The sequence below is a fragment of the Diabrotica virgifera genome, chromosome 8 (genome assembly GCF_917563875.1).
Source record: "Diabrotica virgifera virgifera chromosome 8, PGI_DIABVI_V3a".
NCBI lineage: Eukaryota > Metazoa > Arthropoda > Insecta > Coleoptera > Chrysomelidae > Diabrotica > Diabrotica virgifera.
The window spans coordinates 176,703,804-176,716,524 of NC_065450.1; the positions used below are offsets into that span (position 1 = coordinate 176,703,804).

Below are 12,721 nucleotides of genomic sequence, written 5' to 3' on the forward strand. Positions count from 1 at the left end.
TTTATTTGAAAATTTTACTGAAACTAGGTAATTTGTTTATCTCGTTATTAATTGTGGTGATCACTGTATTTCTTAAATTAATACAAGATTTGTTTGTTTTGCTTTATTAATAGACAACTTAAAAACAATAAAATTTTAAATCTATTATGAAGTTCCAATTTCCAATTACAAACAGAATAATTTTACTCAAATAGACTAAACCAATAACCAATATAACCTTAAAATGTTTATAAACGGATAGTACGCTGATGAAATGTTCATTGTTCATTTGGTAGGTAATCGGGCAAGATTCTCGTGTGCATTCGGTGACTTTCGGCTCGATAGGGATGCGTATGAACCTAACGTACCAGCCCGTAACCTTAGGTAATACGTATCGCGATACGGGAGTTCAACCATTAATGCGCAAGCGTATATGTCAAAAAGATGCGTTACGTTTACGTATTTGTGTGCACAAAAACTCCCTAATATTTATACAAATGAAGAATACAGGGGGAAAACAAGGAATGTCACATTTTATACATATTGAGATAAACACCAATAAAGGTTTAATTCTTATGATATTTAAAAACTAATTAGGAGTTTCTTATCAGAATTATAGCAATTCTTATTCTACTATGTTAATATAATATTAATCTATATTAACTTATTAATTTAATAATGCACCAAAAAACTGCTAACATTCCTTTTTTTGTCCAGTGGCATGCGGACAATCCTGCTCCTTCGCCTGGATACAAATTTTTAAAAAATTTATATAGACCGATCTTTCTGGTTATTGTTCTGAATCGATAGTCTTGTCGATAGTACTTATTTTTTGCTACCACATGGCGAGAAAGTCAAAATTCATGAAAAAGTGACATTCCTTGTTTTTCCCCTGTACTCTTCAAATATTTGCCAGAATATTAATATTTAAAATATTTTAATGCAAAATAAATAAATATAAAATCAAATTTCACTATACAATGTCCGAATACAGTGATGAGCGTGCTAATAACCGGCAAAATAACGCAAAAGTTGGAAAACATATTAAGTTGTGAGATAAAAATAAATGAAACTAGTGGAGGTGGGAGATTTATCGATAAAAACCTATACACTTGCATTCCATTTATTGTTTCCCACCTTTAGACGTATCAGAGGAGTATGTCAACTAAAACTATTACGGTCAAAATGGCAGTTGCCAAACTCGTCCGATACGTCTAAAGGTGGAAAACAATACGTATTAGAATGTAATTGTACAAGAATAAAAACATTTTCATTTTGATGCAAAACAAAATTCTAGTTTTATTTTAAAAGATTTTTTCATAATATTTGCCCAATTTGAAGTAAAACGCGCCACAAAAGAGTAACTTTGATACAGTTTGAATTTTGAAACTCTTTTGTGGCGCGTTTACTTCAAAATTAGCAAATATTATGAAAAAATCTTTTAAAATAAAACGAGAATGTTGTTTTGCATCAAAATGAAAATACATTGTCGCGACACGTAATATTTATATCAGATCTTTTGTAGCTGGAATATTGTATGCGTCACTCATTTTTACGGCGTTTAGCGGTTTTTATTCTTGTATCAGTTTTTCAAAGTTATTTATAAATTAAATGTATAAAGTTGAATGCAATGTTTCTCGATTACATGTTAAGCTTTATAAATGGTCGCCTTTGTCGCATTATCTCCCAAATGATCTAGTATCCATCGAATGTACACTAGATTTTTTTTTCTATTCGAAATAGATTGAAAAAAATATTGGGATGGCCGGTAAATGAACTCGGATTGCCCGTTGCCAGATCAAATTAGCGTCGTAACCACTACAACTACATAAACCATTTAGGGAATAATCGTTAATTGGATTATACTTTTGTAGCTTAATAACTTCTAAACGGCTTAACCGATTTTGTTCACTAAACATGAGTTTGAAACGTATTGACAAATAGTATCTTATGCATCTAAGGTCAAGTATGATAACTGAAGCTATTACAGGAATTATTGAGCTTGAAAACCCGTTTTTCCCATAAGAAATAGATTTGATCATACCTATGAAGCCTATAACTTAAAAATTCGAATTTTCCCGAATATAAGGTATACACCGTTAGATTCGTCTAGAGTCCTTCTACAAACGCTCAGTTATTAGCGTAATTCGTAGGTTGAAATTTTGAGTAATTGTCGAAAAACCAAAATTTTCAAAGTTTAGTTTTTCAGTTTTTCGGCTATACTGAACCGTGTGTATGTCTGATCCTGACAGCTTAGACGCCATTTGAAAGTTTAACTCAACGCTATTGATTTGGTGTATTTACTGTTCTCCTGTCTCTTCTTGAACCGAAGATATATACCGCCAAAAAATATGCCGTTTTGTACCTACCAAGTCCTATAGCTTGTGGGTAGTCCTATAGCTTGTGGGCTTATGGGTAGTCAAAACTCACAAACTACACCGGTTCTGAATCGGCCCCCACCGCCTCTTCAAGCACAGAAAAAAATTTAGATCGGTTTAACTTTTTCACACATACATACATACATACATACATACATATCCACAAACATTTTCCCTTTTTTAAATAAAAATTGACTCATATTTCTGAGCTCGGTAACTTTTGAACGGTATAACCGATTTTAAAAATTAGACATGCGTTGGAAAGGTAATGATCGCTTCTATTAGAAGCCGCAAAGGTCGGAGTTAAATTTTCGAAGTTTTTGGGAGTTTTTGGGACGAGAACGAAAAACAGACCCTAAATAGGAAGGGCCGTAAAATCCACACTATTGGACCAAAATGGATGGTTGACATATCATAGGCGTAACCAGGGGGGGGGTTTTGGGGGTTGTAGCCCCCCCCCATTGGGATGTACTTTGAGCTCTATACGCTTAACACCATAGCCCTCAGAGACCTTCCAGTAGTTGTAACCCCCCCCCCCCTTTCAGGTAGTTGTAACCCCCCCTTAGGATCATCCTGGTTACGCCTATGTGACATATGAATGGGTGAGTCTTTTCCTGAACTTTAAGATGGAAGTTGGCCCAATTTTCAATTCAGTCAGATTTAGAAAATCGAAAATTTCGTGTATAAGGGGGTGTAGGTGTGCGCCACTGACGAGAACTGCCGTTCTCTGGTAATAGGTTTTATCGCTAAATCTCCCATCTCCACTAGTTTCATTTCTTTTTATCTCAAAACTTAATGTGTTTTCCAACTTTTGCGTTATTTTGCCGGTTATTAACGCGCTCATCACTGTATACCAATGATATACAATATTTATATTTAGATCACTGACAACTAACCTAGAAATTATAATTGTCACTTTACCAAATGATATTGTCACAATCGATTACTTTTGTATATTTATTCGCATCATTGATTGGTTATCTATTTAGAGTATGGTAATCGCCAACCAATTGTACATCTAATAAGTATAAGTAAGTCGTTTTAATATGCAAATACCCGTCAAGGAATACATACTTTTTTAAATTCAATGTATAATAATCACAGATGTACGTTTTTTCTGTCACTTCCAACTGTAATGCGTTAGAGACAATTCGAGAATCTGTGATGCCCTGAAAAAAGGGTTTAGGATGATCTGTAGTATATGAGCTGCTTCAATTAACAAATTAGCTTCAAGTTTATAATATTTTCAATTTGTGAGCAAAGACTTAGTTTTAAAGTTGTTGGTAATATCCAACTTAATTCGTCTTCTAATAATAATGTACGGTTAATATCTGCTTGAATTTGTATTGTTTCTTTAATTTTAATATACAGGGTGTCCCGAAAAGATTGGTTATAAATTATACCACACATTCTAAGGTCAAAAATAGTTCGATTAAACGTAACTTACCCTAGTACAAATGTGCTCATAAAAAAAGTTACAGCTATTTAAAATTACAAAATGAAAATCGATTTTTTTCAATATATCGAATACTATTGGAGATTGTTTATTGAAAATATACGTGTATCATTCTTATGGCAGGATCATCTTAGAACAAAATTATAGTGAAATTTGTCCATCCCATAAAAATTTTATGGGGGTTTTGTTCCCTTAAACCCCTCCAAACTTTTGTGTACGTTCCAATTAATTCATTATTGTGGTACCATTAGTTAAATACGTTTTTAAAACTTTTTTGCCTCTTAGTATTTTTTCCATAAGCCAGTTTTTATGGAGATGCGGCTTCTTTTTCAATATATTTACATAAAAATTTTATGGAGGCTTTGTTCCTTTAAACCCCCAAATGTTTGTGTACGTTCCAATTAAACTATTATTGTGGTACCGCTAGTTAAACACAGTGTTTTTAAAACTTTTTTGTCCCTTAGTCTTCTTTTGAGAAGTCACCTTTTATCGAGATGTGGCTTCTTTTTCAAAATATACCTAAAAATGTAAATTATAAATAAAGTTTCAGATTATTAACAAGTCGCTATAATCGTACTTAACCATATACAAATATGTGGTGGATTCGCCAAATATTCAAAATATGTCGATAAACACTGGCTTATCGAAAAAGTACTAAGAGGCAAAAAAGTTTTAAAAACATTGTGTTTAACTAATGGTGCCACAATAATACTTTAATTGGAACGTACACAAAAGTTTGGGGGATTTAAAGGAACAAAACCCCCATACAATTTTTATGGGTTGCATAAATTTCACTTTAATTTTTTTTTAAGATGATGCTGCCATAAGAATGCCACATGTCCATTTTCAATAAAAAATCTTTAAGAGTTTTCGATATATGAAAAAAATCGATTTTCATTTTAACTTCAAAGGGCTGTAACTTTTTTCTGAACACTATTGTATATAGGTAAGTGAGGTTCAATCAACCTATTTTTGACCCCAGAATCTGTGGTATAATTTATGACCAATCTTTTCGGGACACCCTGTATAACTATCAGATCACTTTAAAGCCACTATTGCTGTTGCCTATTTATAATTAATAAATTGGCTTATAGGGCAGTTAAAAGAGCAGCACATGCTAGACAACTCATGGGGTTTAAAGGGGGAGGAGGGTATGGTTTGAAATAAACATTTCAAGCACATTTTTGTGAATTTTGTTTGAAACTATGGTAGAATGATTTTATTTTTAAATTAAATAAACGTATTCAGTACAATTTAAAGAATATTCAAAAAAAATTCAAAGCAAAATTTTGAAAAATATGCCAACGGTGACAAATTTTTACAGACGCCTCAAAAAAATGGATTTTGCGGTGGACATCAGAACTCATCATTGGATCATGTGAAACAAAAAATTCCAAAATATTTTATTAGCTTACGAGTTTCTCGAGGTAACGCTGTGGAGTTTTTTTAGTGTTAACGATTTTTGAGTTTTTGATATCACTTAGAAATCGAAATACCGAAATTTCTTGTAAAAAAGAATGAAAATCAACATATTTATTATTGTTAAACAAAGAAAAGCGTAAAACAAAAAATATTTTGAATTACAGTGTCCACCGCCATTGAAAAAATAAGTTTTGAGAAAAACGCGTTTTAAAGTTTTGACAGTTTTTCTTTTCAATTTTTTTTGTCTATCAAATCGAAAGTGATGCACACCGGAATATATTTTTGAATCGCGGAGTTATTTACAAAAGAGGAGAGGAACAGCTGTTGAACGTTTCTCACTGCGCTCAAACGCGCTGGCGCGAAACTGCTGCCAGGCGAGTCGAAGGTAGGGATATTGAACATGCTGTATTTTCGGTAATTTTGCTCCGATCAATTTGAAATTTTCGGAGCGTATTCTTGAAGTTATGTGGGTACTTTCATTAAAAATAATAAAAAACAATACAGCTTTTAAAATTTTTAAACCACACCTCTTCTTAAGTCAGATATGTTTGTGATTATTGTAGGTAATAATTATTATAAGCCTATATATCTTTTTGCAGAACCCCATTCCGACTAATAAACCAGGTGTAGAGCCCAAACGGCCGCCACGCCCTGTAAATATTACTGCAATGGTAAAATTAAGTCCCACAATTGGAAACCATTTATCTATATCGTGGGCCACAGATTTAACAAGAGGATATGCTCTAAGCGTGAGTTTAGTTCAGAAGCTAAGCTCTGTTGAATTACTTCAAAGACTGAAAAGTAGAGGATCAAAAAATGCTGAATATACAAGATCCTTAAGTAAGTATTTAACCTATTTTTCTTTGTTATTTGTAATTATTGTAATTTTGGGTAGGGACACGTAAGTCGAATGAATGACGAGGGGGTCCTAATATCTGGATTGGAAATCTCCTGAACCTTGAAGGTCCTCGACTTTCTCAAGCGCCTTTTAGCATTGCTTGGGTTTTTCATTTAGCACCGATCTTTCCAGCATCTGTATTACGCGTCTATCCATCTTAGTTTTGGTCTGCCGTCTTCTTATTTTCATCAGCTGCGCTGTTAAAATCATTGATCATGGTGGTAATATTTTCCACCAAAATTATGCTTGTAGATATTTTGTAGTTCAAATGTTATAGCTACTGTCCATATTCCATTTTCATAGAAGACTCCGAATATTTTGCGTAAAACCTTTCTTTCAAAAATCGATAGAGAGGATTTGGTTAGGGTTGATGTATATGATCCATATGTGAGAACTGTAACCATCAGTGTTCTATACAGTCTTAAACTAGTTTTTTGACCTTTCTTAGCTAAGTACATACTTTGATAGACCATAATAACACCTATTTGGGATTATGATCCGCCTTTTTGTAGTAAATACTTCTTATCGCTCGGTATGCCTATATTGTTTTACACGTGCCCGAAATAATCTTATGTGTTACCAAGACGCTTGCAGCAACCTTGCAGTATACAGTAATATAGATACATATAGTCTGTCCGCTATAACTTTTCCCATTGTAACGGGTAGTTCTTTCAAGAACGACAGACTCAGTAAAACACAAGTTAAAAATAAAGTAAATATATTAAAGATATTTATATACATACGAAGTAGTGCCAGATGGCGCTAGCCACCTACTGTCATCACTTCAGTTGCAATGGGTGGGAAAACCTCTCGATACGAATCAGTTAAAATATGGAGAACAGTGCCTACGTTCCTTCCGATGAAGGCTCCAATAAGAGCCGAAAATCGCGATTCAAGGGACTGGACTGCACTCCGTATTCTAATTGAAAAGTAAGATTGTTTTGCCTTCGCATTGCAACTGAATAAAAATGGTATACATTTTTATTTTATATTATATTTATATACAGTTTAAAACAAATGAAATAAAATATAATTCCGTCTTCTTCAAAGGAAAAACAATATTAAACTTTATTACAGTTATCCGATCATAATAGCAACATTAAAATAATACGATAAACAGTATATTTATATACAATAACAATCTCGCTACGTTAAATCAACATAGCCCTATATTCCGATCCGGAGATCATTCCTCGCTACTACCGCCTACTGCGATAACGATCATGGCAAGACCCACGTCACTACTGTGGCGTCCGCCTAGGCATAGTAGTATGGGCTGATTATCGGAGAATAGACCATTTTTGGGAAAAGTTATTTACCAGCAATTTTATTGCTGGAATCGAAGCTTATGATTATATATATATTAATAATCTAGGTATGCAAAGTCCGCAGATAGTGTGCTACTTTTTTTATTAACAAAATGGCGCCCCCAAATCGTGTTTATTTCAATTTTTGCTCCATAACTCCGAACATTTTAACTTTACACCAAAAACACCCTAATAAAAATTCACCAAAATTAAATTCTGCATAAAGATATGTTTTTCTTGATCTGCTCCGATGAAAATTTTCCTCGGAAAATGCGGGTTTTCCCAACAAATTCTTTAAATTTCAAATAAAGTTTTAGATAAGTAATTATCTGCCAATAATTAAATAACTCGGTGACATAAAAGCTTTCTTGGTTTAGATTATAGTTCCAGAAGCCGGTAAAAATTAAACGAATATTTTAGCAACAATTCAATTGTTAATTAATAATTTACGGTCGCAATAATAACCAAAATAATTATGATACACTGATCAAATTTTGAAATCTTATAAAGACTACTCTTACCTATTTAATATTTTGTCGACAAAATATAAATTTTTAATTTTTTTGAATAATCTTTAAATGTTTAAAAAAAATAGTTATAAACAAATTAACGTTTCTCAGAAAGTTTTTATTATATTCTAATTTTAAAAAATAGGTAAAATGCGTATTTCAATGATCTTGAAAATGAATGCTTTAAAACTTTTTTCCAACCATTGGCAAAAAAGTTATGAAACAGCAAAGTACACATACGATTATTACGTTGTTTATAATTTTTTTAAATTCTTTCAAAGCGTAAAAGTGAGTATAAAGTACAAGCTAATTACTTACAAAAAATAGCGATTATTAGTTTAATGGTTATATTTTAATTAAAGATTATAAATATTTTTTTTTGTAATTTACACGCGCGAAAGTCGACTAATACAGTACCGTAGCTATGTATTATGTATTATACCCGTTCACATACACAACTCACGCGAGTTTAAAGCGTCGCTTTAAAGCGTCAGTCGCTTCGAGTGAACATCTCCGGCTCTGTATCAAGCCTACTTTCGCGCTAAAAATTACAAAAAAAAACATATTTAATCTTTGATTAAAATATAACCATTGAACTAATGTTTGACATTTTTTTGAGAGTAATTAGTTTGTACCATAAGCCATTAAGCTTTGAAACAATTAAAACAAATTATAAATACCGGAGTAATCGTATGTTTACTTTCCTGCTTCATAACTTTTTTGCGAATGGTTGGAAAAAATTTTTAAAGCTTTCATTTTTAAGACCTTTGAAATACGCATTTTAAGTATTTTTTAAAATTATAACATAATAAACAATTTCTGAAAAATATTAATTTGTTTATAACTATTTTTTTTAACATTTAAAGATTATGCAAAAAAATTAAAAATTTATATTTTGTCGACAAAATATTAAATAGGCATCACATCTTTATGATCTTTCTAAGTTTGATCAATGTCTCATGATTATTTTGGTTGTTATTGCGACTGTAAATTATTAATTAACAATTGAATTGTTGCTAAAATATTCGTTTAATTTTTACCGGCTTCTGCAGTTATAATCTATACCAAAAAAGCTTTTATTTCGCCAAGGTATTTAATTATTGATAAATAATTACTTGCCCAAAAAAATTATTTGAAAATTCGAGATTTTGTTGGGAAAACATACATTTTCCGAGGAAAATTTTCGTCGGAGCAAATCGTGAAAAACATGCCTCTATGTAGAATTAAATTGGTGTGAATTTTTATTTGAGTGTTTTTGGTGTAAAGTTAAAATCTTCGGAGTTATAGACCAATAATTGTAAAAAAACACGATTTGGGGGCGCCATTTTGTTAATAAAAAAAGTAGCACACTATCTGCGGACTTTGCATACCTATATTATTAATATATAGGATCATAATATTCGATTACAGCAATAAAATTGCTGATAAATAACCTTTCTTTGTACTTTACTAATTAGACCAGCGTATTATACCTTTTTTTTTTCAAAATTTAAAGATTATGCAAAAAAACGAAAAATTTATATTTTGTCGATAAAATATTAAATAAGCATCTCATCTTTATAATCTTTATAAGTTTGATCAATGTATCATGATTATTTTGGTTATTATTGTGATCGTAAATTGTTAATTAACAATTGAATTGTTGCTAAAATATTCGTTGAATTTTCACCGGCTTCTGGAATTACAATCTATACTAAGAAAGCTTTGATGTCACTAAGTTATTTAATTATTGATTAATAATTACTTACCTAAAACTTTATTTGAAAATGACAGATTTTGCTGGGAAAACCCGCATTTTCCGAGGAAAATTTTCGTCGGAGCAAATCGGGAAAAACATATCTCTATGCAGAATTTAATTGTGGTGAATTTTTATTTGAGTGTTTTTGTTGTAAAGTTAAAATCTTCGGAATTATAGAGCAATAATTGAAAAAAAATTCGATTTGTCGGTGCCATTTTGTTTATAAAAAAATTAGCACACTATCTGCGGACTTTGCATACCTATATTATTAATATATGGGATCTTATAATTCGATTCCAGCAATAAAATTGCTGGTAAATAACTTTTCCATGAATTTTGCTAATTAGCCCAGAGTATAGTCCCACCTCACATACGGTGCATCTTTTGCCAAGCCAGCTAATGCTAGTTCAACACGCTAGCAGCAGCTGTTGAGCCATGGCTAGTTCAACTCGCTAGCCACGACTCATTTTCTCTTCTAATTCTTCTCATTGTTTGATTTGCGTGTATAGAATAAATTGCTATGTAGAAATGCTATCAATGAGTGTCCCCGTTTAGGATTTAGTCCTCTTCAGGGTTTGAAGTGAATGTAAAATGTGGCCGCAAAAGCAAACAGTCCGAAAAACACACTGGGGCAAGTGTCGTATCCTGGTGTTTCTGGTTTCCTAGGTTATGCCGGACGGTGGTGTCCAGAAGGCTAAAAAGGCAACAGAGAACAAAGTTTGATGGAGTTGTTGTTGGTTCCATAGACATTTACGTGTACTGTCCGTGCTTTGCTCTCGACCAGTCTCCCTAGAAACCCTTGTACGACAGGCGAACCTGCGTCCCTCGTCGGCGGTCAGGAGGTGGCTTTTGAGCGCAGCGTGGACAGTGAGCGTTCGAGTGGTGAAAATAGTTGCGGCTATTTTCTTGGGACGAACAGGTATAATTGTGCAATGAAGTTGGGAAACCGCAAAAAACCAACTTCTCCCTGTCCGGGGTAGGGAAGAGGATATGTTATAGGTGGGTACGGAAGGCTAACGGGGTAGCCTCGAGCAGGGGCGGTTTCTCCATTGGTTCACTTGTGCAGTGAACACCCAATCAAATTTAATCAAAATACATATTTTTAAAAATCTCATAAATATCATTAAAATATTTTTTCTTAAATCTCATAAATATCATAGTATCATTAAAATATAACTGTATTTACTAATCACATAATTTGTTTGCACAACACCGCTACGCTAGATGCACGTGGTAAGTGCAGAATTCAAATTGAACCAAGCCACTATACAGTAACCCTATAGAAGAACGAGAGCTCTTAAATCCGTGAACCAGGGATTCTCCTATCTTAAAACATTGACCATTTGTGCACTGCACACAGAGACCGGTTTGGAGCGTTTCGATTCACAGTTGGGCATTTTCTGTTGTGGGATTTTATTAAATACAATATTGGTAGGTAGTTTTTTTAGGATGGAGCCTTATTCCGTGAAGTTTATAAAAGAAAATGCAAATAGTTTTGAAAATCGACTTCTTATAAAAAGAATGGACTAACTTGGCCGGAGATAAATTTGGTACAAGAATGTGCAATAAGAAACAAAAAGTTTAAACATTGTTTTAAAGTTGAACAATATAGAAAAACTTAGTGATTATGTGGGTGTGATAAACTGCATTCTTTATTTTATTTTCCATGTTTAGTATTTTCAAAGAATAAAACTATAATTTTAATCTCGGTCTTTGGATGCCGTTAAAATAAACGGATTTTGAAACAGTTTTGACAAAGCCATTTCATTATTCGTAACTTCTGCCTCCACCTTCACCACCGAAGAGGCGCCATCATTCAGTAGGTATCATAATCTGCACAAAACAAAAAAAGTGTGTGACATCCTGACTAATCGGGTCAAAGATAGGTTTCATTTTACAGAACATCTTTTGGCGAGGCCCCAAAAATTTTTCGCTTGCGGCGCTTATTCACCGTTTGTATAATTACATTCTTTAATTGAACACCCTCCTTAAATTACCACGAGCCGCCACTGGCCTCGAGGATGTTTTCGTACTCTACCGGGAGTTCGTCAATGCATGTTTGCATTATAGTCCTGTCGCCAGGGGGGGTACAACGGCCTCCTGTATTCAGATGGACTTACCCAAGTTTTTTTATGTATTTTGACCTGTAGAACACGAATTTTTTGGGTAACAGTTGATCCGTATGTCGATAAAATTGTTATAAACCAAGAAGTTGAGGAATCACATAAGAGCGATTTCTTGCAAAAGAAAACATTTTTTTGTATTTTTTGGGCCATTCTAACCAAAAAATGTTCCTACAAATTTTTTCGTAGGATGCATAGGTTTCGAGATAAACGGGGTTGAACTTTCAAAAAATCGAAAAATTGCAATTTTTGAACCCGAATAACTTTTGATTAAAAAATAAAATAGCAATTCTGCTTATCGCATTTGAAAGTTCAAGTCCAATTATATCGGTTTTAATTATTTGTATTGCTAAAAATGTATTATTTTATTGTTAAAACAAAGCTATAAACACCTAGTGCTTGAGTGATGTTTTCAATGATTTCTCATTTAAAATCGAATGAGTAGGTAGAGGAGGTAAAAGTGCAAGCGGGGCTATTTCTACCTAGCATGCATTAAAACGCATGTATTAGGCACGGGAAACACTATGTGTTTATAGCTTTTTTTAACAATCAAAAAATAAATTTTTAGCAATGCAAACATTCAAAACAGATAAAATTTGACTTGAACTTTTAAAGGCGGTAATCAGAATTGCTATTTTATTTTTTATTCAAAGGTTATTCGGGTTCAAAAATTGCAATTTTTCGATTTTTTGAAAGTTCAACCGCGTTTATCTCGAAAACTATGCATCCTACGAAAAAATTTGTAGGAACATTTTTTGGTTAGAATGACCCAAAAAATACAAAAAATTGTTTTGTTTTGCGAGAAATCGCTGTTATGTAATTCCTCAACTTCTTTGTTTATAACAATCTTATCGACATCCGGATCAACTGTTACCCAAAAAATTCGTGTTCTACGGGCCAAAATACATAAA

At 32.8% G+C, this 12,721-nt stretch overlaps 1 protein-coding gene across 3 annotated transcripts in view; it reads left to right on the forward strand.

Moving 5' to 3' along the window:
• LOC126890522 (E3 SUMO-protein ligase PIAS2-like) overlaps positions 1 to 12,721 on the forward strand; it is a 143,330-nt gene that overhangs the window by 83,918 nt on the left and 46,691 nt on the right. For all 3 annotated transcript variants that reach the window (XM_050659525.1, XM_050659524.1, XM_050659523.1), the window contains one exon: positions 5,835 to 6,075. In XM_050659525.1, the coding sequence (XP_050515482.1) occupies positions 5,835 to 6,075 (241 nt within the window). The remainder of the gene's footprint in view (positions 1 to 5,834; positions 6,076 to 12,721) is intronic.